The 18,319-nt window shown below is 48.1% G+C and overlaps 1 protein-coding gene across 1 annotated transcript in view; it reads right to left on the bottom strand.

Moving 5' to 3' along the window:
* ITGB5 (integrin subunit beta 5) overlaps positions 1-18,319 on the bottom strand; it is a 101,609-nt gene that overhangs the window by 38,672 nt on the left and 44,618 nt on the right. The window contains exons 6-9 of the mRNA XM_015571321.1: positions 13,739-13,900; positions 12,209-12,304; positions 10,261-10,350; positions 2,291-2,425 (exon numbers count right to left, since the gene is read on the bottom strand). Coding sequence (XP_015426807.1) covers positions 2,291-2,425; positions 10,261-10,350; positions 12,209-12,304; positions 13,739-13,900 — 483 coding nt within the window. The remainder of the gene's footprint in view (positions 1-2,290; positions 2,426-10,260; positions 10,351-12,208; positions 12,305-13,738; positions 13,901-18,319) is intronic.

Below are 18,319 nucleotides of genomic sequence, written 5' to 3' on the forward strand. Positions count from 1 at the left end.
GGCTTTCTTGTTGTTTTGTTGATGGTTTCTTTTGCTGTGCAGAAGCTTTTTATTTTGATATAGTCCCATTTGTTTATTTTCTCTTTAGTTTCCAATGCCCTAGAAGCTGTATCGGTGAAGAAATTGCTTTGGGAGGCTAGGGGACTGTCTAGGGTGGGGGGAAAAATGGACACATATGTAATATCCTTTGTAATAAAAAATTAAGAAAAAAAAAAGAAATTGCTTCGGCATATGTCTGAGATTTTGTTGCCTTTGGATTCCTCTAGTATTTTTATGGTTTCTCGTCTTACATTGAAGTCCTTTATCCATTTGGAGTTTATTTTTGTGTATGGTGTAAGTTGGTGATCTTTTGTGTGTTTTTAAAAATTATCTGGATTAATTAATTTATCAAAATAACATAAATACAGGGTATCCCCCCAAAATTTATACACACTTTAACAGCTGGTAGCTCAATTTTGAAAATAAAATGTATTTTAATAAACACTGCTTTTATAATTATTCGAAGTGTGTGTATACATTTTTGGGACACCATATATGTTGCTAAACTTGACAAGCATTAAAAATAACATTTTATGGTGGGTGGGAGTGGCTGGGGAGGGGTCGATGGAAGAAAAAGAGACATGTAATACTTTAAACAATAAAATTTTTACTGTAATGTCTTATGCATCACTGGCTGGGGTCGAGGGGCCACGGGCTTGGTCTCATCGCTGGTCTTCCAGAAGGAATACCCCAATAGTTCATGTATATGTGAAATAATAATCCCCTTTTTGCTAAATAAGACAGGGATCAGTATTAATTCTATTCTTATTTGTTATTGTATAGATTAAAACACTCCCTCCAAAAAAACTTATTCACATAAATAGGAAGATGGGAATAGAAGTTTTGTTACAGCAACATCATCCTATTCCTGAATGCCCTCTGTGGTAATGCCATAAATAATCATTTTTTTTTAACTGCCCTTGACCAGAATCCAACCTGGAACCCTTCAGTCTGCAGGCCGATGCTCTATCCACTGAGCCCAACTAGTCAGGGCTAAATAATCATTTTTAATGATATATCTGACAACTTGAGGAGGCCCTCTTTCACTTTTTCTTTATTTCTTTTTCTTTCTTTCTTTTCTTTCTTTCTTTCTTTCTTTTTTTTTTTTTTAGCAAAGATGCTTGAGGAAAAACCCGTCTTAGAAAAAGATTTGTTACCCAGTCCCTCAAGTCCTTCTCAACATCGACACCATTATTTTGAATTGTCCTTTCGGTGGGACAAGGCACCGTGGTCATGTCTGGATGGGTGAGGGCAAGCCCAGGTGCTGTGAAGTGGATTAAGGGCAGTTGTGAAAGGGGAGGGAGGAGAGGATCAACTATGGAATGTGAGAAACCCAGAAGACTGTGGTGTAACCAGCCATGCCCTCTCCCTACATCTTTCTGAGCTGCTTTTTGGAGTCCACGCTGCCTGCCTGAGCCCAGTGCCCCGTCTGTGTCCTCATCACCTGTCTACCCTCCCTCGAGTCCTTGGTTTGGCACACAGCTGCACAACTTGACATACAACGCTTCTTCCCCATCATGCAGTCACATCCACTTAGTGCACACAAGGCACCCATGCCCTCCGTTCTGTAAAGTTCTCCATCCCATTTCATCAAACAGAAGAGGTGAGTGGATTTCTTCATATTTTACAGGAGGGAAAAGTGAGGGTCCGATTATCCAAAGCACAGAGTGAGCTGTAGAAGACTAGTAATGAGGCCAGGACTCTCAGATCCCTGCCCATATTCTCCCACCTGATCCCGTTCCTGCCCACTGGAAATAATAATGATGTAAAACGCCACGGGCACAAAGTCAACCTGAGGAAGACAGGGGACAATGTACTGAGGCCATCTACTGACTGGGGCTTTTTTTAAAAAAAATTATTTTTAGAGACAGGAAGGGAAAGGGAGAGAGAAACATCTATGAGAGAGCAAAACATTGACTGGCTGCCTCCTGCCTGCCCCATATCAGGGATGGAGCCTGAAACCCAGGCTATGTGACCTGAGCAGGAATCCAGCCAGCAACCTTTCGGGGCACAGGATGATGCCCAGCTGAGCCACACTGGCCAGGCCTCGCCCGGGGCTTTTAAACAAATCCATCTGGAACCTTGAAGATGACAACACAGGGCAGGCTCAGGAAAGCCCCCCAGGCTGATAAGTAGGAAGGCAGAATGCAAAACCCTGAAAGAACCTGATAAGTCACAGAAGTTATCAGAAGCCAAAGAATGATGGCCAGTACTAACTGTGCCACATAAACGGAGAGGAGAGAGAACTCACCGTGTCCCCGATCTTCAGGCCCTCACACTTCCTCTGGTCAGGGTAGGACACGCCGTCCTGGCAGGTGGCAGTGAAGAAGAGGTTAAGGTCTTCAGGCTGATCCCAGACTGACAGCTCCACCTTAGACCGGATGCTCTGGACAGAGAGAGAAGATGTGGCCCAAACCACTTAGTAATGGCCAGGATGCTTTCCACAGTGGCTCTCTGATGCCCACATGGCTTCCTCTCACTCAGGTAAGAGCCAGTTGGATCATTTCAGTGCCCCTTTCTTTCCACACCCTCAGCCCGATCTAGCTAAACCTGCCTGAGGTCTCTGCTGGGAGCTCGGAGATGTGGGACATGGTCCACCTGCCATACGTCATTACTATCTGCTTCAAGGGATGATGCTCCAACCTGTTTGCCTCTCCAGCCACCTCTCCTCCCACCCTCAGCTTCAGACATGCAGCTCCTCAAACCCTCCCACGTCGCCCTGTGCTCTCCAAACTGTGGGCCTTCACCCATGGAATAACATTCCTCTGCTCAGTGGCTCCTCTCCTCTCTTCCCCTGGCTGGCTCCTTCTCTTCCTTCCAAATCAGTTCAACAGGCACTTTCCCCTGGAACCGTATTGTTCTTCTGGCCCAACCCCTCCCCGTCAGATGAGAGCCACCTGCACGAGGCGGAACGGCATTATCAGAGAATAACATCTTTTGTGTGAATTGTGTTCTCAAGACAGTAAGTGAATTGAAAATCAAGCCAAAATTTCCCATCAGAATAGAAGAAAAAAAAAAGACTGAGAACATCAAGTGTTAGAAAGGTGCGGAGCAACTGAGGCCCTCGCATCCTGCTGGTGGGAGCGTCAATCGGTACAGCCTTTGAGAAAACCTTTCGGCAGCATCTACTCAAGCTCAGGCCAACCTCAGACCTGTTAATTCACCCAAGGACTGTAGGCAACAGAGATGTGCACTAACCAGAAGGTAGGTACAAGGATGTTTATAGCAACACTGTCCCTAACAGCTACCCAAATGCCTATCTACAGAATAGGTTTTACTTTTAAATGGGGGCGTGTTCACACAATGCCACACAGCACTGAGAATGGATGAAACATGACTACATCTCATGACACAGATGAATCTCATGAAGATAACAATGCCCGAAAGAAGCCAGACACAAATGGCCTATAAACTACATGATTCTATTTACATGAAATTCAAAACAGGCAAATTAATGGTTCCCCTTGGGGGGCAGTAATGGGGGCGGGGAGACAGGATAGGGACTTCTGGGTACTAATAATATTCTGTGGTGGGTTTTTTTTAGCCAGGTGCTGGATACTCAGGTGTATTTAGATTGTGAAACAGTTGAACAATTTTCTGTGTTAGTTTAAAAAATTGCCATTGAAATCTCAAAGAGGATGTACTTTGGAGACTGAAACCAAATAAAGTAATTGGCTTATATTTAGGGGGCACACCTTACCCCCCAGATATTTTAGGCACTTAGCACGCTCTGCGTAGCAGGATGTGCACACTCCAAGGGACTCATGGACACCTGCCGCCCAGGATCAACTGGTGGCTGGCTGACTTCTCAGGTGCCTTCCAGGAGCACACCACTGACAGAACAGGAGGCAGAACTGCCTCTTGCTCTCACGGAGTTTCCTTTCTGTCTTCTCTCTTCTTTTTCATTTTGCTGAACACGTAGTATTAAACTTGTAAACGTTAAATATGCAGTTTTCCTAACAAATTAACAGCTGGTAAAAATAGTCTCCGTGAAAAACTCTCTTCCTTTGCAACAAATTGTGCAAGTGCATCTAAAACTCTAAAAATACTCTGTCTTAAATCCACTTCCTCTCGGAAGTGCCAGCCTGAACTGGAGAAGTTTGCGAGAGCACCACTCCACCGCTCCCTCCCAACCCCGCACCACACACACACATACACACACACACACACACACACACACACACACTGGAGAAGGAGACCGCCGCTCCACCCCCACTCCCAATCCCGCACCACACACACACACACACACACACACACACACAGGCACACACGCACTCTCCTGCTGGAAGTGATTAGCTATTCCCACTGAGTTGTGAATTCTAAGGGCCATATTATATTTCTCCCTGGGACTGAGCACAAGCTTTTGTTGATGGATGGAAGGATGGACAGTCTAACGGCAGCCACACTAAGGAGCTCCAGCCTAGTGGGACAAACTTAAAGTTATTTTTGAAAGACTAGATAATTTTTAAAAATTTGACTAACTATGAGGATGAGGCAAAACAGTATGTCATGAAAGGGCTAGGTGGACTGGAGCTATGTAAGAAGTTTCCTGGGGAGAGTCAGGTTAATATGGCCCTTGTGGTCCTGGCCCGTGTGCCTCAGCTGGTTGCAGCATAGCCCTGTGCACCAAAAGGTCTCGGATTCAGTTCCCTGTCAGGGTACATAAGTTTGATCCCTGGTCAGGGCAACTGATCAATGTTTCTCTCTCACAAAGATGTTGCTCTCTCTCCCTCTCCCTAAAAAAAATCAATAAAAACATATATTTTTTTAAAAAAAAGAAATACGGGCCTTATGGTTCACAAACAGGATGCTGTGAGGGAGTACCAGTGCTCCCCGTGAAGATCCTGAACCTGGACGCGTCAGTGGAGAAAGAGCACTGGACTGGGGCTCCCAGTCTATGAACCAGTAACTATAACGGATGGAACCTGAATTCTATAGTCTCCTCTGGCCGTAAGACCCCAAAGTTTTGTGTTCTGATCTGAAATTTATATTATTCCCGCTTGCTACACACTCTCTAAAACTGGAAACTCTCAAGATGTGAGAAGGGCAGGGATCATGGAGATGACTTAGTTCGGACCTCTCTTTCTATGGAAGTGGAGGCCAGAGAACAGGGCTCATCCGGGGTCACCTGTGCCAGAGGTGGGCAGGACCAGGATGGGGCCAGGCCCTCCGGCCCCCCACGGTGCTCTCTGTAATCACCACGCCCAGGACTTCTTTCTTGTAAACCTGGCTCTGTCTGTGAAGAGTGTGGATGGCCAGGTGTATTCTGCTTGTAGGGGTCAGTCTTCCCTAAAAGACTGAAATCCCAGCGGGCAGGACTGTGTTCTGCTCAGTTTTATTCCCAAGGTCTAGCATGACGCCTGCCAGCTGTTAGTATGTACTTGCTGAATGCATGGATGCATGGATACCGTGAAGGAACAGAAAACAAGAGACAGTGGAGGGCCAAAGCCACAGGCAGTGCAGTTCTTCCACAGGAAGACGTAGGTGGGGCTCCTGACCTTCAACCAACCCCTACCAGTTCTGCCCCTGAAGATGCTTCCTTACGCCTCATCCTCAGGCGAGGAGACAGTGTTGTTGAGAATGTCAGAAGTCTGAAGGCTATTAAGCACTCGGTCAGCCCAGGGCACATCTGCAACTGCTTTAAGTCAGGCAGCGGTGGTGTGGGAGGGAGCAGACTTTATGGCAACAGCAAAAAGAGAAACACATGCTCGGTGAGGGGCAGCGTACACCGCGGCTCTGACGTCGCCTCCGCATGCAACGGCTGCGGTTTCCAGCTCCATCTGCCTTTCCCACCCGGAGAAGAGGCCGCAGTGACTGCCCTCTGGGTCCTCACTCCCCTTTCTCAGTGCGACGCGATGCAGGTGCTGTGTGTGTGCAGCCAGGGCCCCTCTGGGCGCTGGCAGGGGCCCTGTCACCAGCACCAGCACCAGCACCAGCACCAGCACCAGCTGTGCAGCGAAGCACCCCATCGCTGAACACCCTTCGGGGATTCGGGGATCTCTCTCAATGGAGAATCTGGCACAGCAAGAATAAATTTACAAATCAAAGCCCAGGGTTGAAGATTTCTCACTATGAAAATTGCATAGGACAGAATGGATTCTGCAAGATATTAAATTAAACATGCCCTTCCCATTTTGCTCCCTCCGCAGCCGAGCTAAATGCCGCAGCTATTTCATCTGTTACATATGTTCCAACCAAAGTCTTTCTAGAATGTCCCCACAGATGGTCTGCCAGCAACTCTCGGGGGTAAAAGTCAACACCCTCACTTAGTCATGTGCTGTATGACTCATTTGAAATGCACCAGAAACCGCTGAGATGGAAAGGTGACACAGAGAAATGCAAACAGTCCGGGTAGAGCTGGGCTTGGACCCTGGCCAGAGAGAGGAACAGGTGAAAGGGTAGCCAGGGCTAACTGGGGCCTCTAGTGAGGCCAAGGCCAAAGCCACGCCCATAGCCATGCCCACAGCCACAGCCACAGCCACAGCCACAATACATACACCCTCCATACACACCATACACATACACCCCCCATACACCATACATACTACAGATATACACACCACACACACACCCCCACACACATCATACACATATAACCCCATACACCATACACATACACCATACATACACCCCCATCTCCACCCCACATACCCACCATACACACGCCACACACATACCACACAAACACACCCCCACACATATACACCACACACACCATACACATACTACACAGATATATACACCACACAAGCAACCACACATACACACACACTATACACACCACACACATACATATACTCCAACCACACCCCCATCATACACAACCCCCCACACCCCAACCACATACCCTACATACACACCACCCCCACCTTTACACACACACACACACACACACACACACACACCACACACACACACGCACCATAGCAGAGGCCAGTACTAGGCTCAACCCCAGGAAAAGTGCTAAAAAGTCCATGGGCTTCCCATTTGCCAGAAACACTGGCAACATGAAACAGGTACTAAATCAGCATCGAGCACCAGAACACCAACGCGGCTTCCACCACCAGGGCTTTGCTCCAGATTCCTGCCATTTCACATCTCTATACTGAATATCTTACTTTAAAATTCCACTGGGGGGAGGAGGGGTAGAAGAAGGCAACGGCCACCCGTCCACTTATGCAGAGTGAGGGTCTGTCCCATATGGTGACGGTGGTGATGGATTTGCAGGTAGGTATATATGTATGTCACAACTTAAACTGTACACTTTCCATCTGTACGGTTTATCCTGTGTTCATTGTCTCCCAATAAAGCTGCTTTAAAACTGTCAGCTGAACTTGACTAGTCATTGTGGATCATATGCCAGAATTGCCCATTTGAAAAAAGTTGAGTTTCAAATGTTCATTCATCCATTGAATGTCTCATTCCCTAACGGGTTCTCTTTTAAGAACCGGTTTAGCTCAGACTCAAGTTTCAGAGCGAGGTTCCCACAATTCCTCAGCGGTTCACCCCAGCTCCACACGCAGCTCCCCGGAAAAGGTTGTTCTCTATTCATTCCGTCCCGGCTCCTCAGCAGCGGAGGGCTCCCCACTCCTCTCCTGCCCCCACACAGACAGAGCACGCTTCCCCAGGCCCCTGGATCTCTGTAAAGAACACAAATTCGTGTATCATGGTCCTGCTTAGAGCCAACGCAATGGGGCTCAGAGAGAGAACACTGCCAGCACGTGGGGGTCCCACCCGGGACCTCCAACAACGCCACGCTCCCCGGTTCCCAGCAGCCCCCGCAAGTGTGGATAGTTTCACAGGCAGGTACGTGTGTCAGAACTTAAACTGAACCCTTTACATCTGTACAGTTTATTATGTGTTCATTGTCTCCCAATAAAGCTGCTTTAAAACTTTCCATGAATTTGACTAGTCATTGTGGATCGTATTCCTTAGCCGCACAGCGCTGACTGAGCTGTTTTTCATTTCTGCCGGACACCTCCCAGCCAGGTCTATGCACCTGGGTGTCCTATGCCCTCCTTTATCAAAGGCAGGAGGAGATGAGAGCCTGGGCCTTCACCAGGAAATGCCCTCAGGGAGGCCCAGAGTCTGTCATCGCCCACAGGGGCTGACTCAGGAGCTGGGGACGAAAATGCTGGGAGGTGGCTCCTCCCCAGCAGCTCAGGAGAACATCCTCACCCCACCCCAGAGCTTAAGATGTAGTTGCTCTTCAGCCATTGCTCCCTCAAAGGCCCTGGCTCAGCAGGAGGCAAGCTGTGGTCACCCCACCAGTGAGAACAGGTCCAGCAGCAGCCCCCTCCCAATCCAGACTCCAGAAGGATGGGGTGGGGACAACCCAGGTATGGTTCCAGCTCTTGCATTGCCTTCTTTCTCTTTTTTGCCCTTACCCAAGGACATGCTCATTGATTTCAGAGAGAGAGGAAGAGAGAGAGAGAAACATTGATGTGAGAGAGAAACATCCATCAGTTGCCTCCCATATGCTCCCCAGCTGGGGTCCAAACCCACAATCTAGGCATGTGCTCTGACCGGGAATCGAACCAGCCACCTTCTGGTGCGCAGGATGATGCTCCCACCCTCTGAGCTAGCTGGCCAGGGCTCACTCTAACTTCTTCAGTTCAGTGCCCACAGCTTGTTCCCAAGAGGTTCACAGCGAGGCAGGGGCCTCAAAAAGAGGACAACACTCAGCAGCCCAGGCCCCCTCCCTTCTACACACTCTCTCTTCTCAAATGCTCTCTCAGTTCATTACATTTCCATTCACTGGAAATCTGAAAGTCACTGAGTATAACCTGGAAACCTGTCTTACTGGGATCTTGGTTTTGAGGTGACCAATGGACCCAGCGAGGGCACCCCCTATGGCTCTAGTCACTCAGAAAAGGGCTGGAGCAGTAGATTGAAAAATCAACACTGGAAAAGGCTGAGCTCCAAATGCTCATCTGTCAATCAGTCGTGGCTGGAAAGATGGTTCATCTCATACATGGGACGGCACAGTGGCTAACTGGGCTCCCAGAACTAATGGTGATACTTAGACTACACTTACTCTATGTATAACTTTGTTTTAAACAGAAGACACACTTTGAATCCTGTTTGGGAGTTACCTGGCCCTGTGAAGGGCAAGGTGGGTACTGGGAGCTTTGCTGGGAGAGGGCACGGATAGCATATTAGTACCTCCCAGCACAAGAACCTGTGCCTGCCACTTTCCTGGGGGGCGTGGGGGGAGAGTAGGTCTGCCCAGCCCAGCCAGTGTGGCTCAGTGGTTGAGCATCGAACTACAAACCAGGAGGTCACGGTTCAATTCCCGGTCAGGGCACATGACTGGGTTGCAGGCTCTCTCCCTAGTAGGAGGCAGCCGATCAATGATTCTCTCTCATCATTGATGTTTTTATCCCTATCTCCCTCTTCCTTCCTCTCTGAAATCAATAAAAATATATTAAAAACAATTTTTAAGGTAGGTGGAGGCAGGTACTTCTTGGGTATTGAGAACTGAGGTAAAGGAGAATAAAGAGGAGAGAGGCGTGGGAATCACGGACAGTCAGTTTGGGGTGTGGAAGTGACTCCTAAGCCACGTCTGTAAATGCTGCAATAGCAGAGCCAAGCTATGCGATGGCTTACTACAGCACAGAATCTCCCAGGCCCACCCAGGCTCCTCCAATTACAGTCAGATCCTGAGTGTGTAGGCAAAGACCTATTACTGATTCTTCTCGGGTCTTCTACCCCATTTCAGTTTGCAGTTCTGAGCTAAGCTCCATGAGCCTGGGGAATTTCAACTGTCCTGCCACTGTGAGGTGACATCTGTGTGCGTGCTCCTCCCGTCTCCCCACAGGGAGCACAGTGGCGGGATCGCCTAGGCAACTGGTGGGTGGAGAGTACCCGCACCCACCGAAGCGAGATGCTACAGTGGGACCTGGGGTATCACGCAGTCAGAACCTGCAGGGTCAGGGGCCGCGGGCTGAGTCTGACTGAGCATCCACAGCTCACAGGGACCAGCTGATGATGAGAGTCAGGTTGGCAGAGGGGAGGGGAGGAGAGGCTTCAAGCCAGATGGCCTTCTCCACCCCGAATCTGAGCAAAGGAGGAAGGCACCAAACTCAAGAGGCAAGAGTCAGGAAGCAGAGCCGAGCATCCGGCATGGTGCGCTGCCCACCTGAGTCCAGGCAGCTCCTGGAGCCTCAGGGGAAGAGGGTTGGGGTGGAGGCGGGGATCGGGAAGAAACTGATGACTTACACTGTACGCATTGATGATCAGCTGAATGATATTTTTAGAGTCTCCGTGTAAAATCTCCACCGTTGTTCCGGGTATCAGGGCTGTAAAATTCTTGGGAGGGGATGAAGAAAAAAGAAGTCAGTCCATCTGCCCTTCCATGCCATCAGAGTGAACCCTGCTCTAGAATGGAAGGGGCCCCATGCTGGTCTGCCACTCTCCCACACCACGCACTGGAGAGGAGGCCACAAGGAAAGGTGAAAGGAACTGCGCAGGGAAATGGGCATTGCCGTAGGCTGTGCAGCACCCATTCCTGAAGGTCTAGACCTGTTCCTACAGCGTAAGCCAGGGGTCCTCAAACTTTTTAAACAGGGGGCCAGTTCACTGTCCCTCAGACCGTCGGAGGGCCGGACTATAGTTTTAAAAAAACTCTGAACAAATTCCTATGCACACTGCACACATCTTATTTTGAAGTAAAAAAACAAAACGGGAACAAATACAATATTTGTATTTGCATGTGGCCTGCGGGCCGTAGTTTGAGGACCCCTGGTGTAAGCCATGCTCCTTGTTGGAGACCACACCCCCTGGCATATAAGGGACAACTCTGAAAGTCCCTCCTCCAAGGCCAACACATTCCACCCTACTTCCTGCCAGCTCTCTCCTCGTCTGCAGTTATTCCCGGGATCAGCTCAAGGATGCCCTCAATCTGCTCAGCCTCTTTCCCAGGGGATCTCTGGGTGAAGTCCTGCCACAAAGCAGGCGGCCTGAAGTAGTTGCCTTTTCTCTTTCAGTTGTACTAACACCTGAGTATGCCACTTAGTAAAGTGACAGAAACTTTAGAAACACCCTCCGCCCTCAGCCTGTCGTGGGTGCCTCCCTGAGCAAGGTGTCCCTGGTTGTGAGCAAGGATGGCTCAGCCTAGGTGGATGTCTTCCCGCCTGTGCACCTGGGACACACCCAGCACAGTCTGCGCGCCTGGTCCTCTAAACACGCTCTTTGCGGATGGGTATGTGTTATCCTGCTACCTTCCACCAAACGAAAAAGAAAAACAATCGCTTTCATCTTCTAAAATGGGTTCAGACTGAAAGAAGATGCAGAGCTCAAGAACATGTAAGTGGCCCTTTATCGGCAGTGATCTCAGGCAGGAGCGGGAGATAAACGTAATTAGACAAAGGCTCTTGGTGGGCATTCAGAGAGGGAAGAAGGGACCAGGGCCGGCTGTTCCAGGGTGGGGATGAGGGTCCCATAGCCTCTCAATTCCAAGGTGTCGGAGGCGAGCTGGGCTTACGTTTAGCATAGATGCGCTCCCTGAGCCACTCGGAGGGAGGCGAGTGCTTGTTCCCCATGTGCCTGTGACTGTGGGAAAGCACGCTCACCGGGGGAGTTAGTCTGATGGTCCATGGAAGGACCTGGAAACAGCCTCTTTTAGACAGAACAGATTCACACACAGACTGCTCTGTTCCCTCAAGAAATCTCTTGTTTCCTTTGGGAGTTCCTGTCCCAGGCTAACCCATGGCCCCCCGGACCCTGTGGGCAAGGCAGGAAAGCTCAGGAGAACTGGAGCTAGTGACCAGCCTGCTTCGATGCCTTCGTTTTCTTCCTGTGCATTTTCACTTTATTCTGTCCTTCCTCATCAGAGTGTGCACCCCCTCCTCCCTGCCCCCCAAACCGGTGTGTTTCCATTTCATCATCTGAGAAGCGAGAATTCATATTTCCCAAGTTTTTCTCAAGATTAAATGAGATACCACATGTTTCCATTCCTTGTAAAGGTATACACTGCTGGGTAAATTGCTTTAACACGGATATTTTTCACAAGAATAAGACGGGGCTATAATCCACCCCTCCTATGGTCCTCCCCACACACAGAGTAGGGCTGTTAACCTCCCCCCACATTCTAGCCTCCCATTCACCTTAGGGTCAGCATGGCCCCCAGGATTAGGACACCAGTTTCCCTCCCTCCCTCCAGGTGTACCTTGTAGAGCCCATAATGGTTTTTCGTCACCGCAAAGATGAGGTTGATGTTGTTCTCTGCCAACTTCTCTCCCAGCAAGGCGAGGGATGGGTAGTCCTAGGTCCAACGCAAAAGTCAAGCTGTGACACTTCTAACAGGTGAGACACTGCCAGCTGCAACGTGCACTCAGTCACTCAACGCCAGCCATGAAAAGCATCTTTCCCTGGCAGCCCCTCCACCACCCAGCCCCAGTGACGGCTTCCCCTGAGGACAGGTGCAGAGGAGACCCTCCAGGAAACTAGATCACACTCCCCCCACCCAAAATGGGGAGGTGATGAATGGCCGTTTATCATACCTGGCCCGTGTTCCCATCCTTTCGGCAGGGAAGGGGCATAGTTGGGAGACCCCCAAAGAACAGCCACCACATCCTCCCATCTACCATCAGCACCTATCACCTTTCCTCTGTCCCTAAGACCTTTCCTCTCGATCTCCCTGGCTCATTCTCCTTTACGTAGGCTTCACGCTTGGGCCTGCCTGTGCCCCGACCCCCCGAGTTCTGCTGAGTCCTGCTCATGACCTCTGCACCAAAAGTTAGGCCATGGTGGAGGGCAGGGGGCGGGTAGGGGGATACAAGCTGGGAGGGTGGGAGGAAGCTGAGAGGCACTTTAACAATGTCCTGAAGGATTTTAAGGGCTAATGACGGGCACAGGGGCCCATTTCAGCTCTATAGTTACCAGGTTCTACAGCTAGGAGTCCTTTTCCTAGACCCCATTATTCGTGGGTAATACGAAGGCTTGGACACTGGCCACCTCTTGAAACTGGAGAAAATGGGCTTGTCCAGCAAAGAAAATTAGAAAGAATTCCTTTCTAGCCAGATACCAGAATGGATTCGGGAAGGAAGAAGGCATAGATTTATGATTTTTTAATTGAATAGTAATTTAATTGAATAGGTCTTGGTAACTATTGGGTCTGGGTGATGGGAATGTGGGAATCCATTTTTCTGGTCTATTGATCATTATCTATGTTTGAAGTTTTAGATAAATTCTTTTAAATTGCAGGGTCCTGGTCGTAGGTCACTGGGAGGGGAAGGTCCCTGGGGCCTCCATTCCACACAGGACGCTCCCTGCCCCCTCCTGACACTGATGGAGCCCAGTGCTCAGAGCTCACTCCTAGAGTCAGGAAGCTTTGGCTTGGTGTGCCCTGTAACTTCCATCCCAGCTTTTCTCTCTGCAGGAGCACAGGCCCCGCCCTCCTCTAAGATCACCTCTCCCCTCTGAGCTTTACCCCCTCTCCCGGATCACCCCTTCCCTCAGGGAAACACTCCCACTTGGGGGCACAATGGCAGAAAGATGACCCAGTGGCAGAAAGTGCTCCCAGTCAAAGAGGAGTTCTGGAAGCCCCGCTGGGGAAGGTGGACTAATGAAACCCAATCCCCACCAAGGATGGGGACGTCCGTGAGCAGAGGGCCAGACGAGGATGTCGCTGCCAGGTGAGCCCTTGGCCAGGTGACCCCGGGCCAGGTCACGGGCGGCGCTGGGGCCCAGCCCTCACCATCTGGTTGGATGCGGTGTACTCGTTGGCCTCGTTCAGGTGGCACCGGCCATCGTGTGGCTGCACCAGGCCCCCCAGTTTTCCGTCCAGTGCGATGTGGGGCACGTCGTCCGTTGTGAAGACCAGCAGGTGCAAGGCGTCCTTTCGCCAGCCGATCTTTTCCTGAGGAGCAGAGAGTGGGTGGCTGCAAAGTCTTTCTGGGCACTACCAACGCCTTCCCGGAGCTTCAGACTAGGCACTGGCCCGTCTCCAGGGGATATGGTCTAAGTCAGAGGCACTCCCCGTGCACTGGGGACACTGTTAAACACTTAAGAGGAACCCCCAGAGCTCAGAAGAGACACAGCCTGGACTGGGGAACCCTAAATGCATGGAGACAGATTTCCCAGGTGTGGCTCACATAGGCCCAGGTGCCTGGAACCCTCCCTCCAGCCCATCCCACTCCTCCCTGCCCTTTTCAGTTTACTCCCGGGGCTGCTTCCCCTTCTAGCCTCACCTGTTATTCCTTCCCCAGAATAGCCTTCCGCCCAACTCTCACAACACACTTGGGCTGGCTGACTTGTCTGAGATGACAAGGAAGTCAACACCTCAGTTCCCAGATTAGACAGAATCGCTCAGAATGAAGTGCTCAAATGACCGACAGATCTGCCTTTAGGTCAGTGGTTCTCAACCTGTGGGTCGAGACCCCTTTGGGGGGTCGAACGACCCTTTCACAGGGGTCACCTAAGACCATCGGAAAACACATATATAATTACATATTATTTTTGTGATTAATCACTATGCTTTAATTATGTTCAATTTGTAACAAAGAAAATACATCCTGCATATCAGATATTTACATTACGATTCATAGCAGTAGCAAAATTACAGTTATGAAGTAGCAATGAAAATAATTTTACGGTTGGGGGTCACCACAACATGAGGAACTGTATTAAAGGGTCGTGGCAGTAGGAAGGTTGAGAACCACTGCTTTAGAGGATTTGGCGAAATGGGCGGTCCCTCCATGCTGGCAGGTGTAAACCACTCCCATCACTAACTGACGCACTCTGGTGTTTAGTTCACTCAGCTAAGCTCTTTCCCCCTTCGCTGCTTCACTACAGGGAATGCAACTGCGTTTCTGCCGAAGGCACAGCTCAATGCCGACTGCACTGCGATGGGAGGACTCTGCTTCTCATACTTAGCCACTTGCAGCCCCAACGCTACACAAAAACACTCCCACTCATTACTGGGAGCAGCTACTGGCACAGAGAAATAAAAACTGAGGTTTGGTTGCCATCTTACTAATCTTACTTATCTTAATGAAAGGGCATCCCAAAATACATTGGTAGCAGGGCAGATGTATGAAGGATTTAAACACTGTTGAGACGATACTGAAATGAGGACTGACTGGACTCACGGACTTGACAATGAAAAGCTATTGCTCTTACGGCAGCTGAGGGGTTGAGGGTTTCTTCCTCTCTGTCTTTTCACCTTAGTGATGGATAAAACAGCCTTCCAGAGCTGTGATATTTTCTCACTTGCTCCGAAAGCAGCATGGAAATAAACAAATTTTTTTTAAAATCATGGAAAGTCAGAGTAACATGAGGGAGAAAAGGGGTTTGAAAAAAAAAAAGGTGAGTGAGGACAGAAAGCCAGGGGCCTACTATGAACAAGGAACTTAACCTTTTGGGGAATCAGTTTCCTTGACTTTGAACATTCATCCAGCATATAATTACTGACATCCCAGAGTGTGCCGGGCCCCCATGAAGGCACTGGGTCTAGGCAAAGATTTCTTAGATAAGACAGTTCATAGGATAAATATATCAATGAACTGGATTTCATCACACTTGTTGTGTATCAGTAGTTCGTTACTTGAAGAGCTTACAGTCAAATGGACGTGCTATGTCAATGGAGACTGGGGGCGAAGGAGCAGGGAAGGACTTCCAGGGCAGATGAAACTCAACCTGAGCTGAGAGGATGAGGAGGACTCTTCAAGGAAGCTGGAAGAAGAAACGAGGCAGAAGGGGGTGAGGGGTAGTCATTCTATGAACTAGCAAGGCAAAATGAGGAGGCGGGGCATGTTTTGGGGACATGGAGTAAGAAACCTAGAAGGCCTTTACAGCAATAAAATTCTAAGCCACGACTTACTAATTCATGGTGTTAGGCAGTGAGATGGCAGCTCCCATTGGTGGCAGGATGGGGCGGGGGCGGGGGAGTAAAGGACGCAGCCATAAGGAGGTTCTGGGATGCTGGTGATATTCTGTTTCATGACCTGGTGTTTCCACCTTGTGAAAATTTGTCGAAATGCATTCTTAAGCGAAGCTTTCTACATGCATATTATACTTTGATCAACAGCTTAAAACTTTAAAAGAAATAAAGCAATAATTATAATCCATGGAGTGTGGAAGGGAGGGGGGAATCCATGGGAGATAAAGCATAATCAAGAGATTATAAACCAGCAAGGTGGGGTGTTTTTTGTTTTGTTTTTTTTAGGAAAAATGTGGTTTTGTTATCCAGAAGGGCACAGCAATAAACACCCTCCCCTGAATGTAGAAGACCAACCTTTAATTTGACCAGGTGTTTTAAGAACCTTAGAGAAAGCTAGAAACCTGAATAAATGGACACAGAGATCATTTTTATGGATTGCGAGAGTTAATGTTGCTGAGATGCTGTTTCTCCTATAGATTTGACACAATCCCAATCAAAAGCCAGAAGACCTTTTTGAGAAAATGACAATCTGATTCTCAAATTTATACGGAAAGGCAAACAATGAAGATGAGCCAAACAATTTTTAAAAAGAACAACAAAGCTGGGGGACTCGTTACCTAAGATTGAGGATTTTTGTAAAGCAACAGTAATCAAGACAGTGTGGTAGTCACAGAAGGATAGACACACAGACCAGTGGAACAGGACGGAGAGACCAGAAATGGACCCACACTTATATGGGCAACTCAACAGAAGGTACTGGATCAATCAGACATCCATAAGCAAAATAATGCCCAACCCATACATCTCACTAAATGTAAAAATTAACTCAGAGTAGATCACAGACCTAAAACTATAAAACTTCTGAAGAAAACCAGAGAAACCCTTTGCAACCTTGGGCTAGGCAAAGATTCCTTAGAGAAGATAGTTCATTGGATTAAAAAACTGATGAACTGGACTTCATCAAAATTAGAAACAGCTCCTCTTTGAAAGATACCATTATCTTTCAAATGGTAAAGATACCATTAAGAAAATGAAATGACAAGGCATAGATTGGGAGAAAATATTTGCAAAAAAAAAAACCCCCACAACAATTGGATAAAATATATAAAACTCTCATAGGTCAATAATAAGAAAACAAATAACTGAATTTAAAAAGATAGAGACTTGAGCAGACATTTCACCAAAGAAGAGACATGGATGGAAATAAGCACATGAAAGGATCCTCGCCATCATGAGTCATTAAGAAAAGGCACACTAAAACCATAATGAGATAGCTATTTCAATGGCAAACAAGCCAACCCTCATAATACCCAGTAACAGTGAGGATGTGGGAAAATGGATCTCTCATCATTGCTGGTGAGAACACAGCATGTCTCAGCAAGTGGAAAACAGTTTGGCAAATTCTTATAACGTCAAACACACGCTACCCATCAACCCAGCAATCCCCCTCTTTGGCATTTACCCAAGAGAAGTGAAAACGTACACTCACCTACAAACCTCTGTGCAAATATTTATAGCAGCTATTTAGAATGACCCAAAACTAGGAACAACCCAAATGCCCATCTAGTGGTGAACACAGCGACACACTGCAGTGTACCTGCACAATGGGTACTACTCAGGAATGAGAGAAGCAAACTACCGAGACACAGCAGGTTGGATGAATCTCAGAAGCAGTAAGTGAAAAACGCCTGACTCAAAAGGCGCTGTGCTAACTCCATTCATCTAGTATTCAGGAAAACACAAAAATGTAGGGACAGGAAACAGATGGGTGGCTGTCAAAGTCTGAGGGTGAAGGGAGGATGGACAATAGAGGGATAACTAGGAGACTGGTGATGGGAATAATCTGTAGCTTAACGGTGGGGTGGCTCTAAGACTTCTTGCCTAAAAAGGGTGAATTTTACTCTATAAAGTATCCCTTAATAAACCTGACTTTTAAAAAACGCTTACTGAGGTATATAGCTGTTGACTCAGTGATTCTACTTCAGGGGACACTCAGCAAGAGGAATTCTGAAAAATGCAAAACAGTATTTTTACCAACAATGACAAAAAAAGGGGAAGACATGAACATCCCACTATTTGAGAACAAATAAGTAAATGGAGATAACTCCTCTGTGGCCATTAGAAATTATGCTCATGAAAAGTATGAAATTATGTATAAACATGAACAAATAAAGTGAAAAAATAAAGACTACAGCACTGCAATTGCAAAATGATGCAAAAAACAAGCATCACTTTCTACTAAAAAGACAGTCAAACAAAATACACCGTAATGGGGTTGGAGTTAAGATTATGGGCAATCTCTTTTTCTTTTTTCCAAATTGTCTTTAATTGGCAAGTACGACTTTTCCAAGACTGGGCTCTGGGTGTTGGCTCTGCCAGTTAACTGCCTTGCTCTCC

Source organism: Myotis davidii, unplaced genomic scaffold, assembly GCF_000327345.1.
Source record: "Myotis davidii unplaced genomic scaffold, ASM32734v1 scaffold9, whole genome shotgun sequence".
Taxonomy (NCBI): Eukaryota; Metazoa; Chordata; class Mammalia; order Chiroptera; family Vespertilionidae; genus Myotis; species Myotis davidii.